We start from the raw sequence: 27808 nt of genomic DNA, 5'->3' as shown, positions 1-27808 counted from the left end.
GCACTAATTTCTACTTTTATGGAGATAAAATTATGCAGCAAAGATGCAATAACATGGACAAGATGTCCACACACCAGTTTCAGGGCAGCGTTTACTCTGGGGAGGGAAGGGAAGGGAAGAGCATACTGGGCTGACCTGCATCCTCTGTGATGCAGGTGACCACGTGCCATATGGGACGTGTGTTGTTTTCTCTCCTCAATGTGGTTGAGGTATTTAATACTTTCAAAAGGTAAAAAATATCAGTGCTGTATAACACACATTAAAAAATAATTTTCAGATAACATGATCCAAAAGATATGTCACAAAGAACCTACAGTGTGATAAAACTGAAGAAAAGCTGCCCTCAGGAATCTCCTTGCCGTAGAGCTGGAAACACTTTTTTAAGGTTTCTTTTCATTTGCGTCCATTTTTAAAAAGAGAATTCCTGTTAGAATAAGATCCTCTCATTGGGGGTAAATTAATAAATATATCCTCATAAAAATCAACTTAAGCATGAAAAGGCTCAAGTTACATTGGAACTTCCTCTCTCTTCACATTGCCTGCATCAGTCAGCTATTGCTGCAATGATACTGCGTAACAAATACCCTCAACTCAGTGACTCCAACTCCTAGTTTCTTGCCTGGGGCAGCTCTGCTTGTGTCTGGAGGTGGCTGTGCTCCACAGGCCTCACCCTGGGGCTCAGGCAAGGGGGTCAGAGGCCCCTGGGTATTGCAGGCTGGGTTCCCAGAAAGCAGACCCTGGGTGGAGTCTGGCGAGCATGAAGTTTTTTAAGGTGTGTCCTTGGGGTCAACAGCTGAGAAAAGAGAGGAAGGGAACAGGACTTGACAGAGGGAGAGTCCAGCTGGGGGGCAGACTGACCCCACCAGGAGTAGCTAGAGGGGCCCCTAAGTTGGGCCAAGGGGGCTGGAACCTTAACCCCCCCGCCCCCCCCCATTATTAGTCACTGGATGTGGGGGCCTGGGAAGGGGTGTGACCACCGGGGAAGTACGGTGGTCACCTGGGGGTGGCAGTGCTGCTGGGGGCCGTGTTTGCAGACTCACGGCCTCAGGGAGAGAGTGCCCGGCTGTGGGGAGGCCGGGCCTCTAGTCCCGTCCCTTCGGCCTCGTTCACCTACGAGGTCATTTCCAGACCAGGATTTTGGGGAGAAAATAGCGCAAGGACTTGAATTATTGGACATTTAAGTGAAGACACTCCTGTAGGCCGTCTGTACGGGTGGAGGGTGACGGGGCTGCAGATGGGCTGGGTCCCAGGAGCCGCCCCCCAGGGTCCCCGGCACAGAGCCCGCGAGGATGAGGTCCCGGGAGCCGCCCCCCAGGGTCCCCGGCACAGAGCCCGCGAGGATGAGAGCACACGGCAGAAACCACAGGTGGGAGGGCAATTAATGCTCTTTATTTACACCACAAGAGTGACAAGTCGTATGATGAGGTACAAACACTGGACTCCGGGTGAAGTGGAGTCGGCCGTCAGGGGAGGACACCTCAGTCGGTGAAAATCCATCCACAGAGAAGGAAACAAGAATGAGAAAACCAAGAACAAAATCTCCAACTCCACTGAGCAAAGGAAAGAACCACTGGGAGGTCCAGACAATCAGAGAACTGATTAAGTTACAGATGAGACGGGTCTCTGCTACCAGCGCGGTGCCTGCATTAGCGCGAACAGGCGTCGGGTGGGACAGGAAGTCGTCACCACGGCGTTTTCCACGACACTGCGAGGAGCTCTTGGGTGAACAGGGCCGACCCGCTCCTGTAGACATATGGTGACATGCTTGTCACTCTCGTAAATTGGAAAATAGCGCCCCCACTGTGGAGCACACATACCCAAACAACAACAGCAACAAAAACAAACAGAAACTGTCTGCTTTCTTATTCCTTCAATAGGAGGTTTTTAATCATGTCAAAGACAGAGTGAGCTGAGCTGGGAAAGCTCTGCTTCATTACAAGGAAGAAATGGTTTCCTCTCAATGCAAAGTATGATTTTAAACCACAGTGCTGCACAGTTCACGACTGCTGAGTTTAAAGTGAAATCTTAGCCACACATGATCTAAAAGTCAGGAAAAGTCGGCACAGCTGTGCGGAAACGGCCGCTGGGGCCTCGGGTTCCCCAGCAGAACCGACGGCCACCAGGGCTGGGGTGGGGGGCGGCACTCGCCTCGCCCTGAGCAAGGAGAGAAGGGAAGAAACCAAACAGAACAAATCCCTCTAAATCAACCCGAGAGAGACAGGCAGTTCACTTTGAATTCTGCGTAGTTTCCCTAAAACACTGTTTCCACATAAATACAATAAACTCTATTATTGGTATGTCACAAGTGCTAGATAAACTTTTTTCTTAATATGACAAATGTTTAAGTAGTCCTTTTTATTTTTCTTACAATAAAAAGTACAATTTCTTAAGAATAAGTTCAATAAGATGCAAACGTTCCCCCCTCCCTCACTCTCTTTCAAGGTTTTGTTTCGTTTTACAGAAAAATTCCTATCTTTTGTGTCTGCAAATGTCATGGGAGGGGAACAAAAAGGCATTTCTCTTCTTCCCCAAGCTGCCGCGTTTGGCGTGCAAAATCCGTATACAATATAAAGACATGCCGCTCGTAACAGCCCATGCAACCTCGGTGTAGGAAACTTAAAAAAATATATTCATATGTATTTATATATATATATTTATATATGTATCAATGCCCATAAAACACGTGGGCCCAAAAGTCTACAAAAAGAAGAATGGAATGAACGCATGGCTGTGACCAGGAGAGAAGGAATGTTCTGATCGAAAATTAAAAACAAGGAATTCCATTGCTAGTGCTGCAAAAATCAGACCAGTACAAAACGGTCCTTCCTCTGGAAACAAACTTTGAAAAGAAGTAAAGAAAAACCCAAACACTTTGACAAAGTGGCCCTTCAGAACCGGAGGGGCGGCCAGTCCCAGGGGCTCGGGCGCAGCCCGGGGACGGCCGCCTGCTGGTGGGGCTTGGGCGCCGCCTGGCGCAGCGGGAAGGCCCAAAGGCAGGGTGACACCACGCGTCCCGGGGCATCACGGGGTTTCCCGCAAAGGGATATAAAGTGCTCACTTGCTGACCCCCGGCCAGTGCCCCCAGGGCCTCTGCAAAGGAACAAAAAGGCCAGAGGTCCAGGGACCACAGAGGGAAGGTGTGAGGGGCCCTCCCTGAGGCGGTGGGCCTGCGGGCACTCCAGGTGGGCCCTCGGCCATCTGCCCTGGACGGCTGGCCGTCGAGAAGGGCTGTGTCTTTAAAGAAAAGAAAAGGCTACACGGTACTGCTTTAAGCACGCCTGTGAAGCTGGAGTGAGCTGACAAAACGACAACGCTCCCCCTACCGGGCCTTCTGCAGAGGTGGTCTCTGTTGAATGAGATTAGAAGTAAATCCCCCCAAAGATAACTTGGCCACCAGGGTCCGTGTTACCCGTCACCTGTAGAGAATGCCAGATGATGCGTTCCTCCCAGGAGCCACGGCTGGCGGGAAGCGGGCAGGCAGCGGGGGTCCCCGCAGTAAAGGGGCCGAGAAGGCCAGAAAAGCCGGCCGCCTGGGCCCTGCCACCGCTGTGGCCGCTGGGTGGATCCAGCTGCCCGCACATGCTCTCAACCACTCTCCCACGTCTGACCGACAGCAGCCCGGTGACCAAGCCAGCCCACGAATCTGGATTCTCTTGGTCCAAGTCTGGCTGCGTCAGAGTCTCCTTCAGAAGCTACCCTGTAAACGGCACCAAACTTGAGACTTGGCTGGGGGCTCCCGGCTGTGGGCAAGCTGTTCTGCACTCCCTCAAGTCAGAACCTGACGGACACTTTGGAATGACACTTGGTGGCTTCAGGTGCTGGAAAATAAGTTACCAGTAAAAAGTGACTTTCAGTTACGGTCAAAGAGAAAAAGAGCAAAGGCTGGCTGTCCCGGTCAGGAGTCCGCCGTCCCTGCGGGCCCGGGCTCCCTGCAGCCACAGGCTCCAAGATCCAGGCCTCCCGGCCGGGGCCCTACCATGTGGCTGCAGCAGAAGAACCCAGAATGGGTGCCGGGGCACCCCCAGCCCCACACGTTGCTGACATGCTTACAAGGTCTTTGGAAAAGTGAAGTGAAAATTCTATCCTGACCACGTGGTCAGAGAAGTTTAAACACGAGCTTCGTGAATGCTGACGGCCCATGGTGTCTGGCAAGCCCCACCCCCCCACCAACTCAGCGCTGCGATGATCCCCCCCCCCCCCCCGAGCCCACAATGCGCAGACGGCAAGAAAGGCCCCGCGCTCTATGTCCAGCCGAGGGACGGGACTAGGGGAGCAGACCTCAGACCCTGCTGCACACTTGGTGCTCACTCTGAAAATAAACTCTGTGCTCACTGTACAAAAATAAACAGAAGGAAAATAATAAAAAAAGAAAACACCTTCCAAAGTTAAAAAAAATGTACAAGGAAAAATTCAGAAAGGAAGAAGTTTAGATGTTAATTACCATTCAGAAAACCGCTAAATGGTGAGAAAAAATGTAAAATTCACAAAACAATGCTTATTCAGGATCTTTTTGTGAAAAATTCATACAAAATCAACAGCAAATTTATATTCTTTGCTATAAAAACTCATTAGGTACACATGTGCATGGAGGCTTGGAGTGGGAAGGGCCTGGCAGAAAATAATTAAAATGAAAGTACAATCTTGCAGGGTAGTTGCCCCGTGGCGAATGTGTGATTGAAAGCTCTCCAATCTGGAGTTCAGAAATACATGAGCTTCAAACTAGATCCCTTTCCATAAGCACCTTGATAGCTAATTCACAAGTCGTTCATTCGCCAGGGACCTTTACAATTTGCATTTATTATATATATATACTTTTTCTATAAATGCATTATAAATATTTTATCAAGATTTCATAAGAATCAAGTTTCTTAGCTTGGAATACATTGGAATATATATTATACATATATATATATTTATTTATACCTAAAATTTAAGCAATACTTCATGCTACTTGCTTTTAATAAAAAGCATTCCGATCGTAACACTGAAAGTGTGCCTAGGACATGCTTCACAACCAAATGGAGATACTCAATTGTTATATGATGTACGAGAAAAGAACACTTTGGATTCATTTAAAATTCGTTGGACTTCAAAATCCCCAACAGTATTTGCCACTGTTTTGGAACTACCTCCATTTTTCAACAGCAATAAAGTGAAACAGGGTGGCAGGACCTCAGCCCTCCGGAGCTGCTGGCCATGGCCGGGCTGCTCGCGGAGGGCCCGGCCAGCACACACCGGCCTCTGGTCCCACCGGCCACAGGGAACTGTCCCACCGACTCCTGCTGTTTATTTTTTCTTAAGGCATTGTTCCTCAGACTTCAGAAAACCCAGCCACAAAAATCCATCAGAGCAATAAAAAGAAAGGCACAAACGCGCATCTTCCACCGGCTTTGAGAAACCAAAGCCGGCTCCCGCGGGCTCACATTTCTGTTTCGTCCAGTTTTTCTCCTTAAACGCTCGCCCACTCTGTGTCCCACCCCACTGTGCACCGCGGTGTTCGGAGGCTGGCCAGAGCCATGGCGACTTTCTCTTAAAAAGAAATAAGCTACAGGATGAGTTGAGTGGTTTATACGGAGACTGTGGAGTTGTGGGGAATCACCAAACCGTAAGCACCAGTTTTAATCAAGTTTGCTTTGTGTCGTGAGATCTTTGATGTTCATTTTCGTTTTCTCGTGTCGGCGAGATCAGCAGCTCTGCCCCGAGCCACCACAGGCTTCCTTCCTCTGCGGCTTCCCTGGGGAGCCCAGAGCGCCTGCTTCCGCGTGTCCCTGTGTCCGCGCGTCCCGGCGTCTGTCCGGGTCCTGGCAGGCAGAGGGCCGCCCGCTGCCGCCGGCCCCGCCGCACCTGCGGGCTCGGAGAAGGCCTGGCAGGACGCAGGGCGACAGCAACTTTTTCCTGGCGGAGCTTCAAGACGGAGACAAACAAACAAGAGAACCGCAGCTCCGGGAGCGGCTACAGGGGAGGCTCCTCTTCCATGGGCTCCTCGTCGGGTCTGTGGGGCGGCCCGGGGGAGGGGGAGGGGGAGGGGTCCACGGCAGCGGAGGAGAGAAGAGCAGACGGTGGGTGGGTGGAGGTCACGTCCCCGTCCCCGTCCGCCAGGGCTGCTGCCACCCCACTGCCCCGCCCCCAACTCCTAGCTACCCCTGCCAAGGTAAGCGTTCTGGGTCCAGATGCCCTTCAAGTGTTTCTGAGGGTCTTGCGCTCTGGCAAGAGGTGCCCACGCCGCCCGGTCCTGGACACCTGCCCGCCCTCCCTCCTTCCCTCCCGGCCCCGGTGAGCTTGGCAGGGCCTACGTGGAGACACCACGTGCACCTGATGGCACCCAGGAGCAAAGGCCTGGGGGTCCGCCGACCACGTCAGCACTCACGGCCAGGCGGTGCCCACGCTCACCTCTTCTCGGGGGCCTTCACGCCCACGGACAGCGAGGCCATGGCAGTGACGGTCTCGGCCTCTTCGTTCTCGCACTTCTGGGCCTCCACCAGGGAGTAGCCGGCGGTGGAGGCGAGCCGCTGCAGGGAGCGCCAGTACTGGCCTGCGGGAGGGCGCGGTTACTCGGTTACGGGACCGGGACCCCGCGTGCACGGGGCCGGCCAGCAGCCTCCTGCGCCGAGGGGCTCAAGCAGAACCCGTCACTGGCGACTCTGAAGCAGCGCTCTCTCCAGAGACAGGAGCCAGGGAATCACCTGGTTACAAACTCACAGAGGCCGGGACTCTTCGGAAAAGCGTCTGCGTGGCCCGTAGACCCAAGCCCCCCAGAGGCAGGACGTCGGGGATGGGGGGCGGGCGCCCAGGAGGGCCCCTCCCTCGGGGTGCTGTGGCTGGCCGGGGGGCGCTTCCTGACTCCCACCTGGAGCCACCGAGATGACGGGGGCGTGTGCTGGGAGGGCCGGGGGGTCCAGGCAGCCTCTCCCCAGTCGGGGAGGCTGGGGGGAATGGCCCTGAGGCCGGGAGCGCGAGGCCGCAGCAGGGAAACCCTGGCTTCCACCCCCCCACACGGACAGTCTGCTGACTGGGTCACCCCGAACACCCAGGACAAGCAGCTGTGTGACGAGGGCAGGGCAGGGGTCCCGGCTGTGCGCCGGCCTCCTGGGCCCCCGGGCTGGCTGGGAAGGGGGCTGCACCCGGTGCTGGGTCTCTGCGGCCCGAGGGTCTCTGAGCTAAACGGTGGGATCCTCTGGTCCAGGGGTAGAGGCCAGACCCGAGGACACAGGCTCACACGCAGGTCCCACCCCTGCCAGCTGGGGACCCAGAGCAAGTGACCTCACAGACTCCTTGGAGCCTCAGTTCTTTCACCCCATAAAGCGGAGCCGATGACATGACTGTAGCAGGTTGTGGGGAAATGAACGGGGGTAAAACGAGAGTCTCTGCCAGCTCGTTGCATTCTAGCTGAACGCAAGCAAGTCCCTGTCGTGTCGGCCTGGGGAAGCAGCTGGCAGTGAGAGAGACAGAAGCCCGGGGGTGGGAGACGGGGCCACAGGGTCCTCCCTCCTCCCTTGGGTCTCTCCCCCAGGAGGGTCTCCCAGCTGAGCACTGGACCAGGCCACTTACTGTGGATTTCAATGACCTTCTCCATCGACCGGACAGCGTTCGCATTGGGTCTCTGCTGTAAAACCTTTTCTGGGAGAGGATCAAGCTGGGAGAAAAAAAAGAAGAGTACATACTGAATTAATATCAATATCATGTCAGTATAATCCCCGTGTGTGTTAAGATGGGATGTCCAGAGTCAGCGTCTTTCTAAAGTGTACTTGCTAACTGAGTAAACAGCTTTAAAAAGCCAAATGTGGTTTTGGCATTTATTATAGAAAATTTTTACAAAATAGATTTATTTTCCTTAAGGTATTTTTCTTAGGAGGCTATCAGGTATATTTGTGGGTTCCTCTGTGAGCAGAACGGTGGGTGGTGTCCAGAAGTGCCTGGTACAGAAGGGCAGCAGCTTGCCCCCACTGTTGACACCACAGCATAACATCAGGGGAGATGATTATTATGTTTTGGAAATATCAGTTTCATATCCCCTATAAATAAGGGTTTTACTAATAGTGCTTGAATATCCACTAGTCCATACTGGCGTGATAACTGACTGAGTAAACAAATAAACAGCGAGAAGAGATGCATCTGCCTTAAGAGGGATTCCAAGTAACTTATGTGCACACCCTGTCTCAGCGCCCACGTCAGCTCCAGCAGAGGTGAGCCACGTGGACGGCACCACGTGGATGGGAAGGGCGCCCGACCACGGGGTCTTCCTCCTCCAGCCCCTCGCTCCAGCCCAGGCACGAGGGAGAGAATCAGACATTCTACAGAACACCTGGCCAGCCTGCCTCCAAACTGCTGGAGTCATGAAAAATAACAGAAGATTGAGAAACTGTCATGGCCCAGAGGGGACTAAGGAGAAGGACCCTGAAACAGAAAAAGGGGAAAATGAGTGAAAGCTCCCTCTGTCCTGGAGTTTACTTAACGGTAATGTGCCAGGGTTGGTTTCTCAGTTGTGACAAACGCCCCATGCTGAGTAAGACCGTAATAACAAAGGGAATTATTTGAGGGGTCTGCAGGGACACATGTGCAGCTCTGAAACTTTCCTGTAAATCTGAAAGTATCCCCAAGTGAAAATTTTTTTTTTAAAAAAATGAAGATTTAGATCCTCCAAGACTTTAATTATTGAAATGATCAGCTTTAAACTATAAAGTAAGCATGTTTAATATATTAAAAATAAAAATGAGATACTAACGAATGGTGAAAGGACCAGAGATCACTGAAACGGAATATTTGAGAGAGAGCCAAATGGAACTTCTAGAAATGAAAACATAATTTCCTAGAAATTAGGAACACAGTGAGATGAGCTGGAGAGAAAACTGGTAACCTGGAAGCAACAATTGAAGAAATGAGCCTGAACACAGCCCGGAGACAAGGGACAGAAGGAGGTCAAGGTCCCCACGAGACTGGGGGGTGGGTAACGGAAGGTGCCGACGGCCGAGGATTTTCCGTGACTAACAGAGGCATCATCTTCAGTTGCACGTAAAACACAGACAGTCGGACAGGACATGACACATGACAATGGAATCCAGCCTTACGCTATTTGCCAAAGGACACACCTGAAACATTGGAAGGAGGCTAAAAACCACACACCAGGCGCACCCAGCAAAGGGGAGGCCAGTGCACCACCTTACGTGTTTGGTCCAACAGACTTAAGGAAAAAAACCATAACCGGACATAAAGAAGGTCACTATGCAATGATACAAATTTCAACTCATCAAAAGGATACAATGATTTAAAATTTGTATATATTTAGTAAAATTGCTTTCAAATGTATGAAGTGAAAATGGACAGAACTAGCAGGAGAGATGGATAAATGTACCATCCTAGTAGGAGATTTTGACAGGTCTTTCTTAGATCAAGCAGACAAGCGGACAAAAATCAATAGAGAAAACCAAAACATGAACAGCACAGTCAGCAAGGTTGGTTTCGTGGGAATAAATGGAACACTCTGTAAAACAGACGGGGGACACATGTCACTTCAAACGGATGTGGACGCGTCTGCACAGACTGACCACGTACTAGCCCATGAAGCAAGTCTCCACAAAGGATACCTGCCACCCAGACCACCTTTTCTTAGCACAGTGCCATTTGTTAGACACTGAAAACAAAAAGAGAGCCACGAGCCCTATGGCTGGACATTATAAACACACCAATCGTGGGTCAAAGAAGAAATCATAATAGAAATTATGAAATGCATAGAAATAAAAAATAATGAAAATGCCACACATCACAGTGTGTGAGATGCAGCTAAACATGGTGCTGGGGGACATTTATAACCTTCAAGGTACATATTGGAAAACAAGACTGAGAACTAAGAACTGAATTTAAGAAATGAGCAGGAGAACAGAATAGCCCCAGAGAAAGAAGGTAAGAAAATACACAGAAAGGGGCAGAAATACATTTTGAAACAAAAAAAGATACTGTAGCTGAAAGTTGATTCTTTGAAATGACTAATTAAATCGACAAGCTCTGGCAGGGCTGATCAAGAATACTAAAGGGGGGGGCACAAATAAACACACTAGGATGAGAAGTACCACAACTACGGAAATAGCAGAGATGAAAGACAGTAAGGGAACAATATTAACTTCTGCCAATAGTTCTGAAAACATGGCTGATATGGAAAACATTCCTGGTAAAATGTAACTTTCCAAAATTAATTCAAGAAGGGATAAAAAATGACTAAATCAGCCATTTAAAATTTTCACGCAAAGGAGACCCACAGCCCAGGAGAGCCGCCCAGTCCAGGAACAGATTATTCGGATCCTACACTCACTCTTCCAGAGAAGAGCAAAAGAGGGGGCTCCCAACGTCCACTGGTCCATCTGCCCATCCATCCACCCATCCATCCATCCCTCCATCCGATTCCTCCCCCCAAGAATAAACTGGAAAAAGATGGTCTAATAGAAAAATGGGCAAAAAACATAAAGAGAAAGGCTGAGTGGTCAAGAGACACGTGAAAAGGTGCTTGGCCTCCAGGGGATGAGGAAGTGATCCTCTACCACACCTGGGGCCGTGCCACCCTGCAGACTGGCAGGGATCAAACGTGAGATGCCGTGTCGCTGAGGTTCGTCACTCACTGCTGAGGGCCCGCAGGACAAAGACTCTGATGCCACCTCGTAAACGTGGGACCCACCCCTCCCTCCACCAGGATCTGCCTCAGAGATGCAGCTGCCCTCCTGTCCCAGGAGACTGCACGGGCGTGACTCTCGGCCGACCCGGTGAGTCCGGGGCCAGACAGCAGATTCGGGAATGGAGCCTCCCCGGGACCAACCTGCTGTCCCCAGGCATCCCCGTGAAGACGGGCGTGTCCCCGAGTGCCCTGGTCACCCTAGGCTGAGGGTGATGAGGGGCAGAGCCCAGGCCCCTCGCGGGCACGAAGCTGGAGCAGAAAACACACCTTTTAGGTTTGGGGTCCTCACTGCAGCATAACTTGCTGTGTCCTGACTTATGGCCCAACTCTAATAGTCTGCTAGAATTTTAGTTTCATCACTTTTAAGGAAAAACCATTCTTTAAAAAGTAACTCATTCCAGGGCTTCCCTGGTGGCGCAGTGGTTGAGAGTCTGCCTGCCAATGCAGGGGACACGGGTTCGAGCCCTGGTCTGGGAGGATCCCACATGCCGCGGAGCGACTGGGCCCGTGAGTCACAACTACTGAGCCTGCGCGTCTGGAGCCTGTGCTCCGCAACAAGAGAGGCCGCGATAGTGAGAGGCCCGCGCACCGCAATGAAGAGTGGCCCCCGCTCGCCGCAACTAGAGAGAGCCCTCGCACAGAAACGAAGACCCAACACAGCCATAAATAAATAAATAAGTAAATAAAATTTAAGCTGTTTAAAAAAAATTAAAAAAAAAAAAGTAACTAATTCCAAAAATCACCTATCACTTCAAGGCAGAGGGGTGTGTCAGAGCGTGGCACCAGGAATTTTCTCACATTAAACCCAGCTCCCCGTCCTGGGGGGGATCCCCACGGCTAACCTCCCCAGCAGGACCCGCACGCGGCTGGCGGCTGGCCCTCCTCCCAGCACCCTCTGCCACGGTCACGTCCAGCGAGCACCTCGGAGCTCACGTCTGCCCCCTCCCATTTCTACGGCGGCCCCTCGTCTCCAGCTGGCCCCGGGGCTTCACAGGCTCCCAGCCCTGACTTACAACAAAACATCTGGGAAGCGGGGAGAATCCACATCTCAAAATATCAAAATCCCCTACTGCTTGGGATTTTATTCTTTCATTTAATAGATATTACTGAGCAGCCCAGTAAGAACCAACAGGGAACAAAACAGACAAGCCTCCCCCCGGCCTCACAGAGCGTCATTCTAGTGGGAAACACAGAGCAGGGTCCCGGGTCTGCGGGGCGGGCGGGGGTGGGTGGCGATGCTCATGCAGGGCCCCGAGTGGAGACGGCGGGGAAGGGGTGGGGAGGGGAGGTCAGGCGCGCTGAGCGGGTGGGGGCCGCAGAGTGCCCATCTTCTCGGGAAGGGCTGAGCGGGGCAGGCGAGACGGGGAGCAGAGAAGTGGGCGGCTTGGCGGGGAGATCTGAAGGACAGAGAGGCGTCCAGCAGCCCCAGACGGAGAGCAAACAGGTGGCCGCAGCCCTGCTCGGCCAGAAGGAACTGGTGGGAAGTCTGGTCCAGGCCGCGTGAGCTCAGAGAGCCGGGCCGTGTGCCCTCGCATGCCCGCCTGTGTCTGGAAGGAGCCAAGCTGGGGAACCTTCGAGGGCCTCCCCTGGGAGAGAAGAGGGGGCCGGCTGTGGACAACGTCGTGTCCCGAGCGACAGGCAGGGAGCCCTCAGCCGCCCTGTGGCACGTGTACCTCATGTGTTGGACGTCAGAACCAAACTGGAAAGGAGGCTTATCCTAAGCTCAACCTTTAAGAAGCCGGCCTCGGGGGAAGTGGGCAAGAAACCGCTCATGAGGAGCGTCCGACCTCCAGGACGAGAAAGCCCTGCACCCTTGGATCAGACACACTGCCCGGGGCTTCGCTGGTCGCAGTAGGTGTGGAGATGGTTTCCTACTCTGTAGTCTACAAGGGCCCACACCGCAAGCGACAAGAATCAAGAGGTTACAGCACCAAAGAAAACAGCCCTTAGGATATCCTGGAGGAACCTAGGTCAGAGTTTGTGTTTTTCAGAATACATGAAACTCCACTCTGTTGGGAATATCTGGGCCGGCCAGGAAACTGTGAGATGACGTAGGCCCAGGCCCCCGTCCTCAGGTGCACACGCCCCATCCCCACCCTCAGAGCCCCTCGGGGCGGCCACACAGCCACCGTCCCAGCCCAGCGGTAGCCTTCCCACATCTCACAGCCCCGCTCCAGGTTCAGACCCCTGGCCACCCCAGCAGGCACCCCTGCCCTCCTTTCTTCTTAAGGAGACGGAAGATGTCTAATAGGGCCCCTTGTAGCTCTCCAGCTGACCCACACCCACTGCCCGCAGGCCGGCTCTGCTGACCTGCTCTCCTGTGTCCGCGGATCCTCCGGACAGAGGCACCTGCAAACTCTCTCCCACGTAAGAGTCAGAGCAGACAGGACCTGTGGGCCGTCCCTACATGCTCGCCCGCATCTTCCCTTCTCTCTGTGGCCCTTTTCGCGGTCTCACCAGGGCTGTTTCCCAAGGTCCGTTTCCGGTCCTCCTCTTCCCCCGCAGTCCTCTGCCCTCAGCCTCAGTCCCAGCCCTCCTGCTGGCTCCCCTCGGGACTGGCCGGGGGCCCCCGCCTGGTCACTCCCTGTGGCTTCAGTGCCTGCCAGATCCCCGCCGGCCCCAGCTCTCCCGTGGGCACTCAGGACGCACAGTGCCGGCCAGGGCCCAGCGGTGACACCCTCCCCCAGAGGCGCCCTCCTCGGGGTTCCTGCAGGGCTGGGAGGTGGGGGGGGGGGTGCCCTCCCTGCAGGAGGAGCTGCCCGTCGGCCTGCTCAGGCTCCACGGCCTCTGCACTTTGAACTGCATCTGGTGACACCGCCAGACTCGGCGATTATCTGGGACCAGTCGGCATCGTGTTTTCATAGCCCTTCTAGTGAAAACGCAAAGGCTTATGGAACTGGTCAGGCTGGTTCTCAACACAGTATTTAAACAGCAAAAATAAACCATAAGGGGCTAAAGGTCGTGACTCCTTTCGATAAGAGGCGAAAGGACTGAGACTCAGCGGAAAGTGGAGGGCATGCGCCCAGGACGACGTCCCCAGGGCTCAGGAGGCAGGTTCAGGCCCCTCCCCCCAGCTCCTCTGTCCCTGCAGGGGGGCTGCTGTGAGGCGGGCACTCCTCCCGCTGGGGGGGCCCTCTCGCCTGCAGAGGGCGCAGGGCAGCTTCTCAAGAGGTGAGCGCCCGTCCCGTGGGAGGGGAAGGGGAGCCGACAAGGGGCCACGCGGCCCATGCCCCGATGCAGCGCAGGCTCCGGCCTGGAAACGCGGCTGGCGCCTGCTCCGTCGTCACGCTCCGGGGAAGCCGCTGGGTACCACGGCCGGCTTAGTCCAGCCACCAAATGTTCACAGCACTTTCCAAGATGCGTCAGCCCTGCTCCCACAGCTGAGGGGGACACAGGCCCGGGTTCCCTCCCCCACGGCAGAGAGCATCCTCTGTGTCCGTGCACTGACCTCCGGCCAGCCCACTGCTGGCCCAGGGTCAGTCTCACTGGTATTTTTGTCACTGCTGAAATCCTCTTGAAAGAGGACAAGGCATTAAACAAACAAAAAAAACAACCACAAGAGGCAAGCACTGCGAACACGGGAGCTTCTTGACGCCCGAGCCCCATAGCGAGAGCCTGGCGGTCAGCGCTGGACAAGTGGGGACGCGGCCCCGGGAGCTGCCCTGCTGCTGGGCCGGGCGGTCAGCGCCTCACCCCCGCTCCCTGTGACCGTGACGGCCAGCCCCCTGCGGGCCCGGCTCCCTCGACTTTTAAGGACAGGGGTTTGGGCCCACCTTCTGAACATCGGGGAGCTCAGGTCTGGGGTACCAGGCAGAGAGGGGAGGCCACACACCTGGGTCCGTGCACCCCGCAGGCGGCCGCTGGGTGAGGTGTGCGCCCGTGAGCTGGAGCCAATGAGGGAGGAGAAGCCTGGCGGGCTGGAGGCGGACCACGCCTCACCTATACACCTGCTGCAGCTTCCCTCCACACCCTCACAGAGCATAACCACGTGACAAAGGAGCGACATTACTGCGTGAAGGCCTCTTCCCCCAGGCTGCAGGTCACCTAGTCCTCTGTGACCTTCTCCCCTGATCATGAACTTGGGCTGAATGAAAGGGTGGCATTTATCCATGAAAAGCCACATGATTAAATACAGAACCAGCCCCAAAGAAACCTCCCCTTGGGGGTGACATGTAACGGCAAAAGTGACTACCCACCTGCCGAGGGCCCCTCCCTGGGCCCTGCCCAGCGGGCTCCCCGCAGATCTGCACGCACCACGCACTCCGAATAAGTGACATTTCACTGTCACTGTCACTGAGGGTTGCAAATGGCTTGAAGCTCAAACTATCCAACACATTGACTCTTGGAGCAAGGCCGACCTTCAGACCCAGCCCCGCGGGGGCCCCTCTGCTGTCCCCCCGCGGGCGGCCAGCTCTGGGGGCGGGCGCTCCCAGCACAGGCCGCCGTCCGCAGCTGGCTGCCCGTGGGTGCGAGCCGCCCTCGCACCCGGTATCAGCATCATCAAAGGCCGCGGGGCAGAGGGGTGAAGCGCCGTCCAACTTCCTGGCATTAAAAGATCTTTAAGAGACCTCGATAAAACTAGTGCGTCCTGCTTTTTGATGTGTTTCAGTAAAATAACATTTTCTTGCTAGAAGAGCAGGAACAGGCCTAGTTGAAAGCCGAGTTCTCTACTGTTATTTTAAAATAACTGGCTCTAAAAATCAAAAGGCTTCAGGATGGTTTGAATATATAAATCAGTTACCTTCTACTGGTAAAATTTACAGGGGAGATTGCTTTATACGAAGAGAGGAAAGGTGAAAAGCCGTGGACACTTTGGGAAGCAAATAGGTATTTGCTGGGGCACATTCATGCGTGTGGCTAACCGGCCGACCGGGAAGGAGAGATGCCACCAGGACCTTGGATCCAGGACCTGTGACTTAGGTTGAAATGAACACCATCCATGACACACAAAGGTTGTCAGGGGAAAACGGAGCCGTCCCGGGTGCCCGCCCACTGGAGCCCACCGCCCACACCCCGGCTGCCAGCCAGCGGCCTGTCCTAGTGGACGGCCAGGGAGCGCGAGCCCAGGCTGTGGACAGCCACGGGCAGGTGGCCGCACAGGTAGTGCCTCACGGGGAGCCGGGCCTGCGACTCTGGCTGCGGGTCCTACTCGGCCTCCGTGCCGGGGGTCCAGCCCTCCCTGTCCGCCCCTGAGCTCGGCCATCTGGCGGTGCTGCTCCAGAAAGCACACACCTGTCCTAGGGCTGGACTCGGCCACCCCCACTGGGCACCAGGTAACCCTGACCCTGCTGGGAGAGCGTCCTTGTGCTTTGCGAACCTGGAGAAGCCCCGTTTCGTCTGATGGGGTGAGGGAGGTGAGTCCCAGGGGTGGCATGAGAGCAGGGCCCACCGCTGTCTCTGGGTGTCCCCGCGTGGGCCCTCTGTGTCTGGAGAGCTTGGGCCCCGGGCGCCTCCCTGCCACAGGCTGGGCCGGTGACCCAGGGCACTGGGCTTGCGCTGCCTGAACACCAGCGGCTCTTTCCTTGGGCCTTCATGGTGACACCACAGCACGCAGCAAGAGAAAGCCACGCTGTGGGCGGGCGGGCGGGAACCTCCCAGGCTCCTTTGATGGGGTCAGGAGGTTGGTACGTGACCCCACGTCCAAAGGCCATGGATGGATTTAAAGTTTCAGGAAGACCACATTTCTGAAATTCAAGGTGGAACCTACAAATCAGGCCCGTCATGAACTTTAGGTTCTCAGCACCAACTCCGGCAGCACCTCGCCCGCCCCGTCTGGTCTCCCTGCGGCTGGGGGGGCTTCCTCTACCAGGAGTACCGGTGGGCGTGAGAAGCCCCGGCCAGACCGCACGGCGCTCGGGGCTGGAACGCTCCCAGTGGCCCTCCCACCCTCGAACCCTGCGAAGTTCCCCCTCCTGGTCCAGTCCCGACCCCCTGAGCCCGGGCCGTCAGGCCACAGCGCCGAGCCCAGCCCTGGGCGTCACCCGAGGGTCAGAGCAGCAGGAGAGCCGCAGTGGATCGGGGCCCCATGCCCCGGCCCCCGAGATGGCGTGGTGACACCTCCCCCAGAACTTGCCTTAGAACGCCCCAGAGACCCGACCGTCCACGAGGAGGACACCAGTTAAGGCGTTCTCCCCGTAACCCACACGTAAAGCTGAGCACCTTTGAAAGACTGATCCTGAACCCTCTTCCCAAGAGAAACGGGTTCTGCCGTTCTGCCCACCTCCTTCTGGCCACAGCCAGGTGGTCTGGTCAGGCGTGTGAGAGCCCTCCTAGGTACGGGTGGCAGAGAGCGCACACACCGCGGGGACAGCTGAGCAGAGCAGCCCTGGCCCTGAGCCGCGTGGGCCCCGAGCCGCCGTCTCCTGTGCTCCTACCTCGTTTCCCAGCAAAGCAGAGACGCAGGCTTCCGAGGCGTCGCAAATGGCTGTGAGGTCATGGCCCCCCTCCAGCGCCAGAACGATCCGGCCGCCAGCCAAGCCCATCAGCTGCTTTGTCAGGTACCCGAAACCTGCAAGGGAAACGAGATCCAAGTCGAGGGCAAGGCTGGGCTGTGGCGCCGACACCTGGCAGTGGATCAAAGCATCCAGAAGTGCATCACATCATGTTGCAGAGACCCAGGGGCTGGCACACGGAGACATCTAATAGAAGCCAGGCTGGATTGTAATAAATTCATTGAAGAATTTGGGTTTGGGATTCTTTCTGATCTCCTTGGGAATAGGAATTACGATCTCGGAGCTTTGATTTCACGGTGCCGCAAACCATCTCGTTTGGGGGCGGGGAGGACCCCGGGGGGAGCCCCTCATCCCTCTCCTGCTGGAACCGCAGAGGCCAGGAGGCAAGAGCAGGGCAGGGCAGCTGCTAAGGCGTGGCCACGCCCATCCCAGAGCCCGGGGGTTTCTGGTCAGCCGATGTGCCAGCACACGTGTGCACACATACACTCACATGCATCCGCACCACGTGTGCCCCTCCAGGGCTCTCGTACATCCGCGTCTGGGACATCTGGCTTTCATCAATAGCCACAGCCCTTCCACCGCACCCATGTCACCCTCCCCCTGGCAGAAAACGCCCGATGGGTAATGATATTACCATCCTCGGCCAGAACAGTCTGACATTTATTAGGGAGCCAGGGAAAACGAGGCTGCGTGACTAGCCCCGTCACAGGCTGGCCGTCGGCAGAGCGGGCCCGGTGTCGGGCTCTGCTCCCTGGCACTTCTGCCCTCGGCCCGGTCACCTCGTCAGCCCCTCGCCCCCCCCACCCCCGGGAGGTGGACTTGGAGAGGCTGCCCTTTGTTTCCGTCGTTCGTCTCTGTGGACCCACGCTCTCCCCGTGTGGGGGGAGGGACAGGCTCTCCTTGACCATCCCCACTGACGGCCAGCACAGGGCCGCCCGGGCCTCGCCTGAGTCACCAGGGCCGCGTCTAGGGGCCCCAGAGGAACCCCAGGCACCTGGACCACAGCGACCCCTGGGGGGCCGGGCAGTGTGGCCGGCAGGGGCGCCTGGGGGCCCTTCTGTGGACCGAGGCCGGAGGCCGGTGGTGGGGCAGGGGAGGAGCTTTCATTTCTTTACGATTTGCTGTGACAGAGCAGAAGCAGAGCCCCTCCTCCCCTCCGACTCCGAAGTAAACCTGCTGCCGGCTACGCCCGTCTTCCCGGGTTTTAGGGTCTCCCCTCCCAGCCCCCCACCCCACGCGGGACGACAGCCCTCAGGAGCACCGTGGACCCAGCCGCCAGCTGACAGCACCAGCACGCGGGCCCCGCGCTTGCGGGCTGCACAACCTCATGCCAGCACGACCTCTGGGCAGAGATCCCCGCGGCGGCTTCCCGGTCTACACGGGCCTGCTGTTCACCCCGTGTTCTATGGGGGTGCCGGCGTCGTGCTTTTGGTAAGATGTAAAATGGAGTTTCCTTCCGCTGCCACGGAAGAGGAAGCCTGGCGTACCCAGCGCCCCTGACGTCTGATCCCCAAACAGCAGCACCCCCCGCACCGGGCTCCCGGGTCACCTGCAAACCCGACTTACATTTGGCGGAGAGGTTGTAGCCTCCGAGGGGCGTGGGGTGGCCCTCCACGGCATCGAAGCCTGATGACACCAGCACCACGTCTGGGGCAAACTCGTTGGCGATCGGCATGACCACAGTTCTGCGAAGGGCGGAAGGAGGTGACACCGCGTCGGCCGAGGACGCAGCTGGGGAGGGGACTGGACGGCCACCAGCGCCGGCCGTCAGGGCCTCGCGGTCACCGCCCAGCACCGGGGACGCAGGGCTGCGTAGCTGAGCAGGTGCTCCCCTTCCACTGCCCCCTCCCCCGCCAGGCCACACCGTGGGCTACGTACGACTGACCGAACGACCCGCTGCTCGCGTGCCAGGGGGATGTGTTAGGCTAATTAAAAAGAAATCCAACGCTTAGAATCTCTAAAGGGAAAACCGATGGCCAAATTTAAGAGGACTGACCGATTAGAAATCTAAACAGAGAAGTTCAGCGGTTAAGTCACATTCGGGAAACAAGGGGAAGAGTCTACCTGAAAAGCGGGGGAAAAGCATTGTTAACACAACGCCCCTGCGCCCCCAGCTCGCAGTCTAATTGTACCGGCTCGCTCTGTAAATCACGCTTCGGTTGAGACTGGAGAGACCCACAGCAAGCCAAACGCTCGTGTCTGAGCCGGCTTCACTGCGTCTGGAAAACCATCCCTGACTTTCCGTCTCCTTCCTGCCCCGTGCGGGCGGGCTGGGCAGACCACGGCGCGGGGCCTGGCCTCCAGGGCAGGCCAAGCAGGGGCCACGTGGCTGCCGGCGCTGGCAGCCTCTGCCGACTCGGCCCCCCACCCCCGGCTGGAGGAGCCTGGGCGTCGCACCGCACGTTGGAAAGCCCTGCCTGCTGCTCTGGGCCACTGGACGGAGGGGCTGCTCCGCGTCCCGCAGCTTCCCCGGGACGCGAGCCCAGCTCCTCGCCTCTGAGACCCCCTCCCACCCCAGGTCTTCAGAGGCCCGCGTGGGAGGGGGTCAGCGCACTGGGCACGGCCGACAGTCCCCCGCCACGTGCCGAACTCCAGAGAGCGCCACGGCCACAGGGTGCAGGGCGGCCCCCGAAAGCCCCCACAGGTTCTCGTTCAGCTTTTATTAAAGGGTGAGATTGCCACTTAGGTTGGCAAAGTCAACCCCGGGAGACAACAACTTTGGCCGAAGAAACAAAATGCTCAAGACTAAATGTTTCTCCATCTAGGAACTATTCTGAATGGCAATCCTTGAGGAGTTGAGGAGTTCCTCTGATTTCAGGTGGTGGAAGGGCCGAGAACCCCAGAGAGCCTCACACAGGTGAAGACCCGGCCGCCCTTCTCTGCAGGATCCGTGGTGCGGAGCCAGGAAGCCCTGGCCCGGGTGCTGGAAGACCCCAGGAGCGCTTCACGGGGAACGTCTGTCCTGCGATGGGTCAGGTGCTGTGAGAGTCTGCCATAAAGACCCGCACCGACTTCACACTTGGCACTTTGCCCACCGAGAAACCCACCTCCGGAACTAGGGAGTCACGGACCAGGTGGGCCTTTCAACATCTCCCTGCTTTTATTTTTCTTTCTTCTGAGGCTGCACCCAGTTCGGTTTCCTCCGTAAGTGTCTCTGCACAGCTGATGAAAGCAGCTTCAAAGGATCCAGGCTCTGTGCCTCGCAGACCACCCCCCGCTTTGGGGGCCCAGGAACACGGCGTGTGACTCTAGACCAGGGGCTGGAAAGCGTTCCTGCCAAGGGCTAGAGAGTACTTCCGTCTTTGGGCCACGTGGTCTCAACACCACCCTTGTCACGGGAAAGCAGCCTCACATGACCGCGTGAGCGCATCGCCGTGGCTGTGTTCCAATAAAACTTTACTTAAAAAACACAGGCTGGGACTCGGCCCATGGGCTGCAGTTTGCCAACCCGGCTCCAGACTCCTGCCATTACAACTTTGGTAAAGTTCTACCACACATGACAACAGCCCCAGCTTTTAATGTTTCTTTGTGCCACTGGGACGCTGTCACAACAGTTCCCAGAATCTGTAAACACAAAGTAGAGAGCGCTGGCTTTTAAACACAGCATCTGTGTCAGAGCAGGCCTGGAGTACGTGTTAACAGTCCTGCCACGGGGGCCGGAAGTGGGGAAATTCCTGGTCCAGGCAGGGAGGAGGGAGAGAATGCCTCGGGGATCCAGGAAGAACTGTCCTCTTTCATCTCCACGCCCAGCAGATGTGGTCTGTCTTCCCAAACGTACAGGCCACCGTCCGCCCGTGAGGACCTGGCGGGGCTCCTCCACAAGGGCCTTCATCATTCCAGGGAGACTGGTTTTCAATTATTTTAATGAAGTTCTTGTCACATAAACTTTGTCTTCAGGCCGGAGACCAGTTTCAGCCGTAGTCTTGGTATGGATTTTAAAGCCAAGACAGTTTTTCAATGAAAACCACAGACATTTCATGCAGACACCAGCTCATTCAAAAAGAGCTTCGGCAGCCGTTTTGAAGCAAGTTCATGTTGGGGGGCTTTAGTTCTCTGCTTTGAAGTATCGTTGAGCTATTGCATTTCTAATCCCCCCACAAAATTAAAAAAACAGCCCTGTTAAAATCACCATTAAAGGAAGTTAATACCAAGAGGGTCTCTGGTGTCTGTGCTTGGTGTGTGGCTTCACCCCAAAGCCAATCATAACGAATTGTAAAGCACAGTTGATCCCATGTGTTGGTGTGTGGTAGGGTGTGTGTGTGTGCGTGTGCAGGGCGGCAGGTGTGGGTATATCGTCAGGCACGAGTGTGAGCGGCTGGGACCGTTGATGTACATGTACACACACACTCACTGCATTTTCTTGATTTGGGACCCTCTAGGTTGTAATCCCAAACACTTGCTAAAGTAAGAAAATCTGAAAAGGTGCTGTACGCCAGGCGTGTGCCGAGTGGGTCTCCAGCACTGATTTTCAGTGAGCCCTGAGCCCCGACAAATGTCACCTTCCCTCGACGGGACTTGGCTTCCTTGCAGGTAAGAAGAGGGCTGACGGCGGCACTCCTGACAACCCCGCCGGCCTGCCTGCTGGACCCTGCAGCATCACCCCGCCCAGGGCCCTCGTGCCGGAGGGAAGCTGAAACCTGCTGGACCCTGCAGCATCACCCCGCCCAGGGCCCTCGTGCCGGAGGGAAGCTGAAACCTGCTGGACCCTGCAGCATCACCCCGCCCAGGGCCCTCGTGCCGGAGGGAAGCTGAAAGCGCATCACCATTTAATAGGTTCTGCAAAGGAAATGGGAAACTGGCCTTACATTTTATTTCTAGAATGAAATTTTAAGGAACAGCTTAGCCTGAAAATAATAAGATGTGAATATTTGCTGGAGGCCTTCTCTCAAACCACTGCTTTAGTGCGTCCATGGGGTCCCCTGTGACCTTCTGCAGGGCAACCGAGGGCAGAGAGGGTGGGCTGGGAGCTTCCCAGGGTAGCAGACCCCCGATCACCCGCTTACAAGGAGGCGAATGAGCCGATCCCTGAGAGAAGAGGTGGCCGGGTGCAGCCCTCCGAGGAGGAAAGCGGGGAGGAGACAGTTGTAGGGACGAGCAGCGGGTGTCCCAGAGCCTCTGCGCCCCTGGGGCTCATGCTGGGGGTGGAGCTCAGGTGGGCAGAGCCGTGCAAACCACACGTGCCGCTGTGGCCCGTCGCCCTCCTGAGGCCTCCTCTGGGCCCGCTCCTGGGGCCTCTGCTCCGGACACCATGCCGTGCCCGCCCCTCCGTCTGTAGCTCACCGGCCGGTCCACACCTGCGGCCAGGTTGCCACGGGGAAAAGCTGGGCTGGGCAACGGGGCGGGTGTCGCTGACAAGCTGGTTCCCGCTCAAGCCAGCCAGGGGCGCTCCGGGAAGGTGGCAGTGCCAGGTGGTTCTACAGGGCACTCACAGCTCCCAGAATCGTTTCTTACAAGCCACGCCATAACCTCAGGTGATCAGATTAGGGGGCGAACCAACACACCGTCTCCAAATCCCACAGTGGAATCCAAATGCCAGAGCTGATTCAAGAGTCGGCTTCAACTTCTAGAAGGAAAGGAACTTTCGATTCATCCCCCAACCAGGGCCCTGCACAAAACCCACCACACTTGTGGTCGACACCCGCCGGGGCACACAGCCTGGCGTGGCCAGCGGGCTGAGGCGCTGTCTTCGGGGGCTGTGATCACCGACGCCGGGGCCTCCGCCGGAGCCGGGGTTCAGGCCGGGTCGCTGCCCCTGGGTCCCTGCTGCCCCTCCAAGTGCCCCGGAAGCATGGTCCACACAAACTGGCCCCTGGGCATCCCCCTCCACGCGGCCCCTGGACGCTTCACCCACACAGGGCTCCTCCCTCACTGCCCTGCTTTTGGCTGGTCTCGCAGTTAGGCATCTCCAGCCAGGAGAGCGCCCGTGAGCTGGAAGCACCAGGCAGAGGACACCAGCTGTGGCGGAACCCCGAAGCCAGACCTGGTTTTACAGGAGGTTGTGGCCTGGGTACCTGACAACACAATTTCAATCATCACAGCGTTCTGATCATTGAAAACTTCCTTTTGTTGTATGTTGTGCAACTTCTTGCTTTGAGGGCCAGGGCGAGGGCAGGTGTGTTCCCTCTGGGATCTGGAATCTCCGCACACCTGCACGGTGGGCGTGGCCTCTGAGCCTCCCTGCTTTGGGGTCCCCCGTGTCCTTTCAAGACCCCGTCCTCTCCACCAGGACCGCCAGGCGAGTGGCTGGGGCACCTGCTTGTCAAGCAGCCGAACTCTGCTGCGAGTCAGAATCAGAAAAAAGACGGTGATGACGGGAACTCAGCTGCCCGGCCTGGCCGCCCTGACGGCGATGCCACGGCCTGTCGGTGATGCCACGGCCTGTCGGCGATGCCACGGCCTGTCGGGACAGAGCTGGACTCGGCGGGCAGGCTGAAACCCGTCCGCACGGGACGCCGTCCCCGCTCCTGCCCCTCTAGGCCTGGCCGCCCTTGCCCACAGCCCCCCTCCCACGCTGGAGCTGCTGCCCCACAGGCCGCGGGTCTCTTCCCACTCGGCTCGCCCCGCCTCCCCCTGCTGAGGGGGGGACGCTCCTCCCCCTGCCCCTGCAGCCTCCTGGAAGGGGGGGGTGCGTCGCTACTCCAGACCCTAATCTACCCTTGCCCCCTCCCGCCCCTGCGCTCCAGGTCCCACCCGTCACCCCCCAGGAGGCCCCGTGCCCGCCCAGCCTCCTGCCCCCGCCAGGCACCATCCTCGGGCCTTCACACAGGTGGCACGGAGGCTCTCAGAGCACGCAGCCCGCCCCCCTCACTGCTCCCTTAGTCCCCCAGCACTCGGCACCCCTTCCCTTCGCGTGCCCCGGGAACGAATGCCGGAGGCGGTGAGTCTGCCAAGGGGCCCGCAGACCCAGCCCAGCCTGAGGAGCGGGTCTCTGCAGGGCCGGGCGGGACCTGGGCAGGGGGCCTCTCCCGCTGCCCCACGGGGATGCTCACCTGCCCGCTGCACCCCCAGCTCCCGCTCCCCACCAGGTCCTCGGAAGAGCAGTCTTCACTGTCTCTTCTCCCCACGTCCCTTTCGCTCCCGCACCCAGAACATTCTGTCCCCCCCACCCAGGCTGTCCTTCCTGGGTTGCCGGTGGCCACCTAGCTGCCAGACTGGGAACACTTTCCAGCTTTTTGTGTGAAAATCTGCTAAGGCTGACGGTCCCGAGCCCCACCTGAAACCCACTCCTCCTGGTGTGCCCACCCTCCTCCCACGCCAGCGCCCTGAGACCTCGCTGGACCCCCCGCCCTACTCCCCGCCCCGGCCAGGTCCCCTCATCCTTCCTGGGCTCCCCTAGGGGACCCAGCGTGGTCCACCCCTCCCGGGACCGAGCCTGTCACCGAGCTGCTGCGAGACTGCTGGTGACCGTGCAGGCCAGGCCCTCGAAGGCTCCAGAAACGTCGGGGTCAGACAGGGGGGTTCCACCGTCAGGCCTGCTCCTGCGGGCACGTCACCCTCCCCGACACCCCCTGCCGGCTCTTCCTCCGGGGCTTGGCCGGAAAGCTGCCTCACCTGAGGGCAGGTGTGAGCCCCACTCCGTCATCACATGCTCGCCTCACCTGCTCGGGGCCCTGCCACCCACGAGGACGGTACCGCGTGTGCCCCCTCTTTTGCAGGTACAGTGACGGCTTGCTGAACGCGGGATTGCGAAACTCTGAGTTTTTAGCTAATATTTTTTTGCTTCTGAAATCACTGCAGAATGTCCTCAGACAAACTCTCTACATAGGAAAAGACGTGGATGCCCTTAAAGAGATACAGAATTGCCTCTAGCAGGTTTCAAGTCAGTATCTTCACAGCCCTGAGCGCTGGGCCCTCGGGGCACAACATTTCTGGAACAGATACGCCATCGTGAATGCAGCCAGTGCCACCAAACTGTACACTCGCACGTGGTTCAAACAATATGTTTTATATATATTTTAGCACAACAGAAAAAAAAAAGTTAACAAAAACCAAAACATACCTTATGGAAGAAACAAAAGAGCCTCAACCTTCGTGCCAGGCTGGAAAGGTCACGGTAAATGAAATGAACCTGCCCAGCTGCTCAATTTAAAGGCAACTCTCACTCACCAAGAGATTAAAGCTTCCACTCTCGAATACCCAGTTTCACTGCCATCTCTGATAACCTTTACGATATCGCATTTAAATCCAGACTACGACCTAAGAGCACGACGAACAATCCCAGCTCCATCTCTGTGCCAGGCAGCAGGTAAGTGAGGGGTTAAAGAAAAGTACATCATTATCTCCTGGCCTGGAGGCCTCAGCCCTGCTCAGCAAACTTCAAAGCCGCTGGCCTGGCTGGTTTGAATTAAGGTTCCCTTTTCTCCTACAAGTCTCCAAGCCCAGGAGAAAGTGCCGCTGCCTCTGGATTTCATTAGGGGCAATTTTCTTATCTCTTCTTCATCTCGGGCTTGATCTCCTGAAATGCAACGAGGCAGGCATGGGTCTGAGCACAAGGTGCTGCCTCGAAAGCATGAAGGCACGCATGTCCTGGGGCCCCCGGGAGTGGGGCAGAAGGAGGGAAAACGGATCCTGACCCTCCTTCCCCCATCTGATCGATGCCCAGGGAACCATAAATTGTAAACTTCAAAGTGCTATTTTACATTAAAATCAATAAAAAAAAAATCCTGAAACGATTTTCCTTTTCAAAGAGGCTATTTGAGCTTTACAAAGTTCATTTGATAGGACACCATCATGTACACGCTTGGCAGAAGACTAAAACGGAATGTCAACAGGGACTCAGAGTGAAAGGTCCATCTCAAAACTGGCGGGGTGGGGGGTGGGGGGACCTCCAGGACCTGCCTCGCCTGCCCGCTGGGCCGGATGCGGGCCTTTCCACCCCGATCAGACTGCCCAGTGCACACTGAGACAGGCGCTGGGGGCCGATCCAGTCGGAACCTGGCCTGAAGGGAGAACCACCATTTTTATAGCTTTAATCCACAGTTTAAAGAAAACCCCGCCTTTTCTGCCTTCACCAGAATTCAGCGACACTGGGTCCCACGAGGCCCCAGAGTTCACTCGGGCTCTCTCTATGCCTCTTACATGGAGTCCAGACCCTTTACCTCTAAGGGAGCCCCCTAAGAGGGCCGGTTCTCTGGGGGGAGGTGACAAAGTGCTGGTGGCCGGAGGGCATCTCAGGACAGGCAGTGACAACCCCGCAGTGATGGTGGGTTCAGATTTCCTGAAGCTGATATTTAACTATGTACATGAGCAGCTTTCAGATGTGGTATCCGTTTGGGGGAGTCTTTCTCCCCTAAATAAGGGAGGGCAAACGTCAACATTACATTACATCTGATCAAGAGGAGGAACAAACAACAAAATTAAACCACTGAGATCAGAGGAAAAAGCGATCCAGGTGATGATCAGGGCAGGCCTTCTAAGGAGGTGATGGACTCCTATTTGCACAGACCAGTTTCATTGTTGAGCCGTTATTTCTATGAGCTAAGTGGTTGCGGAAGAGGCCTCATGTCGGCCGAGCCACCCTTGGGGCCAGGCCTTTGCATCACCAGACCCGGACACCCACCCTGAGGCTGGGGACCAGGACCCAGTTTCCAGATGAGGAAGCAGATGCTGCGAGGGGTCACGTGACCCATGACCTCTGCTGCCCCCCGCCCCCCAGCATGAGGCAGGGTCCTCGGCCAAACTTTTACGGGTGTGTCCTTTGCTGGAATCTCACCCGCCAGACACGACACACTTGCGCTGACACGCACACGTGCACACGCACCCACAGACACACACACACCAACACAGACGCACACGTGTCCACACAGAGGCATGTGCATCTCACATACACACACCACACACGCTTGCACGCAGGACAGCAAGAGCACGTAGTCAAAGAGGAAGGGAGAAAAGTCCCCTGGAAACTTCATGGGATTCCAATGCCTGGTGCAGACATGGTGCTTTTAACCAAGACTGAAGGTCTGTCGGCTTCGCCACCAAACAGAACTCTCCTCCTCCCGAGGGCCCCTGGGACTCGCACTTGGGCAGGTGCTGCCCCCCAGGCCACTTGCTCCTTCTCCAGCAGGAGAAGGAAACCTATGCTCTGAGCACCCATTTCTGGCCACAGGAATCCCTTCCATCTGGCCCAGATCAAAGCAGAAATCACCACTTGATGACAAAGGCAAACACTGTGTTTTACAACATCACCCTGCAGCCCGATTCTACCCGCCCAGCAAGACGTGAAGGAACCGGGATGAATGGGGAGTTGTCTCTCGATTTTTATGTCAATAAAGGAGGGATATTTATTTCTGTTTCCCATTATCTCACAAAAGGTTTTTTGGAAGAAAAATTAGGAGACTACGAGCCCTTTCAGATTCGAGCACCCGCTTTTCATTAACACAACACTTTCTGACACCTTGCCTCGGTCTCCATCACTTTCTTACTGTTAAGACCCGAGACAGATTCCTGTTTTTCATTTAATGCACAAGACAGGAACACTGCAGACAGAAGGTGAGAAGACAGACTTGAAGATGCCACCTTTGGCTTAAAGAGCAAATTGGGAGAAGCCCCAGAGCCCGTTCCTCCAAAACGGAGAGACAGAAAGGTTGGTCCCTGCAGACGCATGCTCACGGCGCTGAGGGCCCTGCCCGGGGACCGTGTCGCGGGGGGGCTTGCTCACGAAGGAAGATGAAGGTCAAAGGAAAACAGTAAACCCCGC

The 27808-nt window shown here is 56.5% G+C and overlaps 1 protein-coding gene across 8 annotated transcripts in view; it reads right to left on the bottom strand.

Annotated features, from left to right (window-relative positions):
* Positions 1 to 1367: 1367 nt before the first annotated feature.
* Positions 1368 to 27808, bottom strand: part of HDAC4 (histone deacetylase 4) — a 292757-nt gene continuing 266316 nt past the window's right edge. For all 8 annotated transcript variants that reach the window (XM_082396983.1, XM_082396985.1, XM_082396984.1 and 5 more), the window contains exons 22-26: positions 18679 to 18797; positions 17035 to 17168; positions 7549 to 7633; positions 6391 to 6532; positions 1368 to 5992 (exon numbers count right to left, since the gene is read on the bottom strand). In XM_082396983.1, coding sequence (XP_082253109.1) covers positions 5953 to 5992; positions 6391 to 6532; positions 7549 to 7633; positions 17035 to 17168; positions 18679 to 18797 — 520 coding nt within the window. In that variant the 3' untranslated portion in view covers positions 1368 to 5952. The remainder of the gene's footprint in view (positions 5993 to 6390; positions 6533 to 7548; positions 7634 to 17034; positions 17169 to 18678; positions 18798 to 27808) is intronic.

This window comes from Balaenoptera borealis (assembly GCF_965194805.1).
Source record: "Balaenoptera borealis genome assembly, chromosome: 6".
Lineage (NCBI taxonomy): Eukaryota > Metazoa > Chordata > Mammalia > Artiodactyla > Balaenopteridae > Balaenoptera > Balaenoptera borealis.
This window is presented reverse-complemented; position numbering and strand designations above follow the sequence as displayed.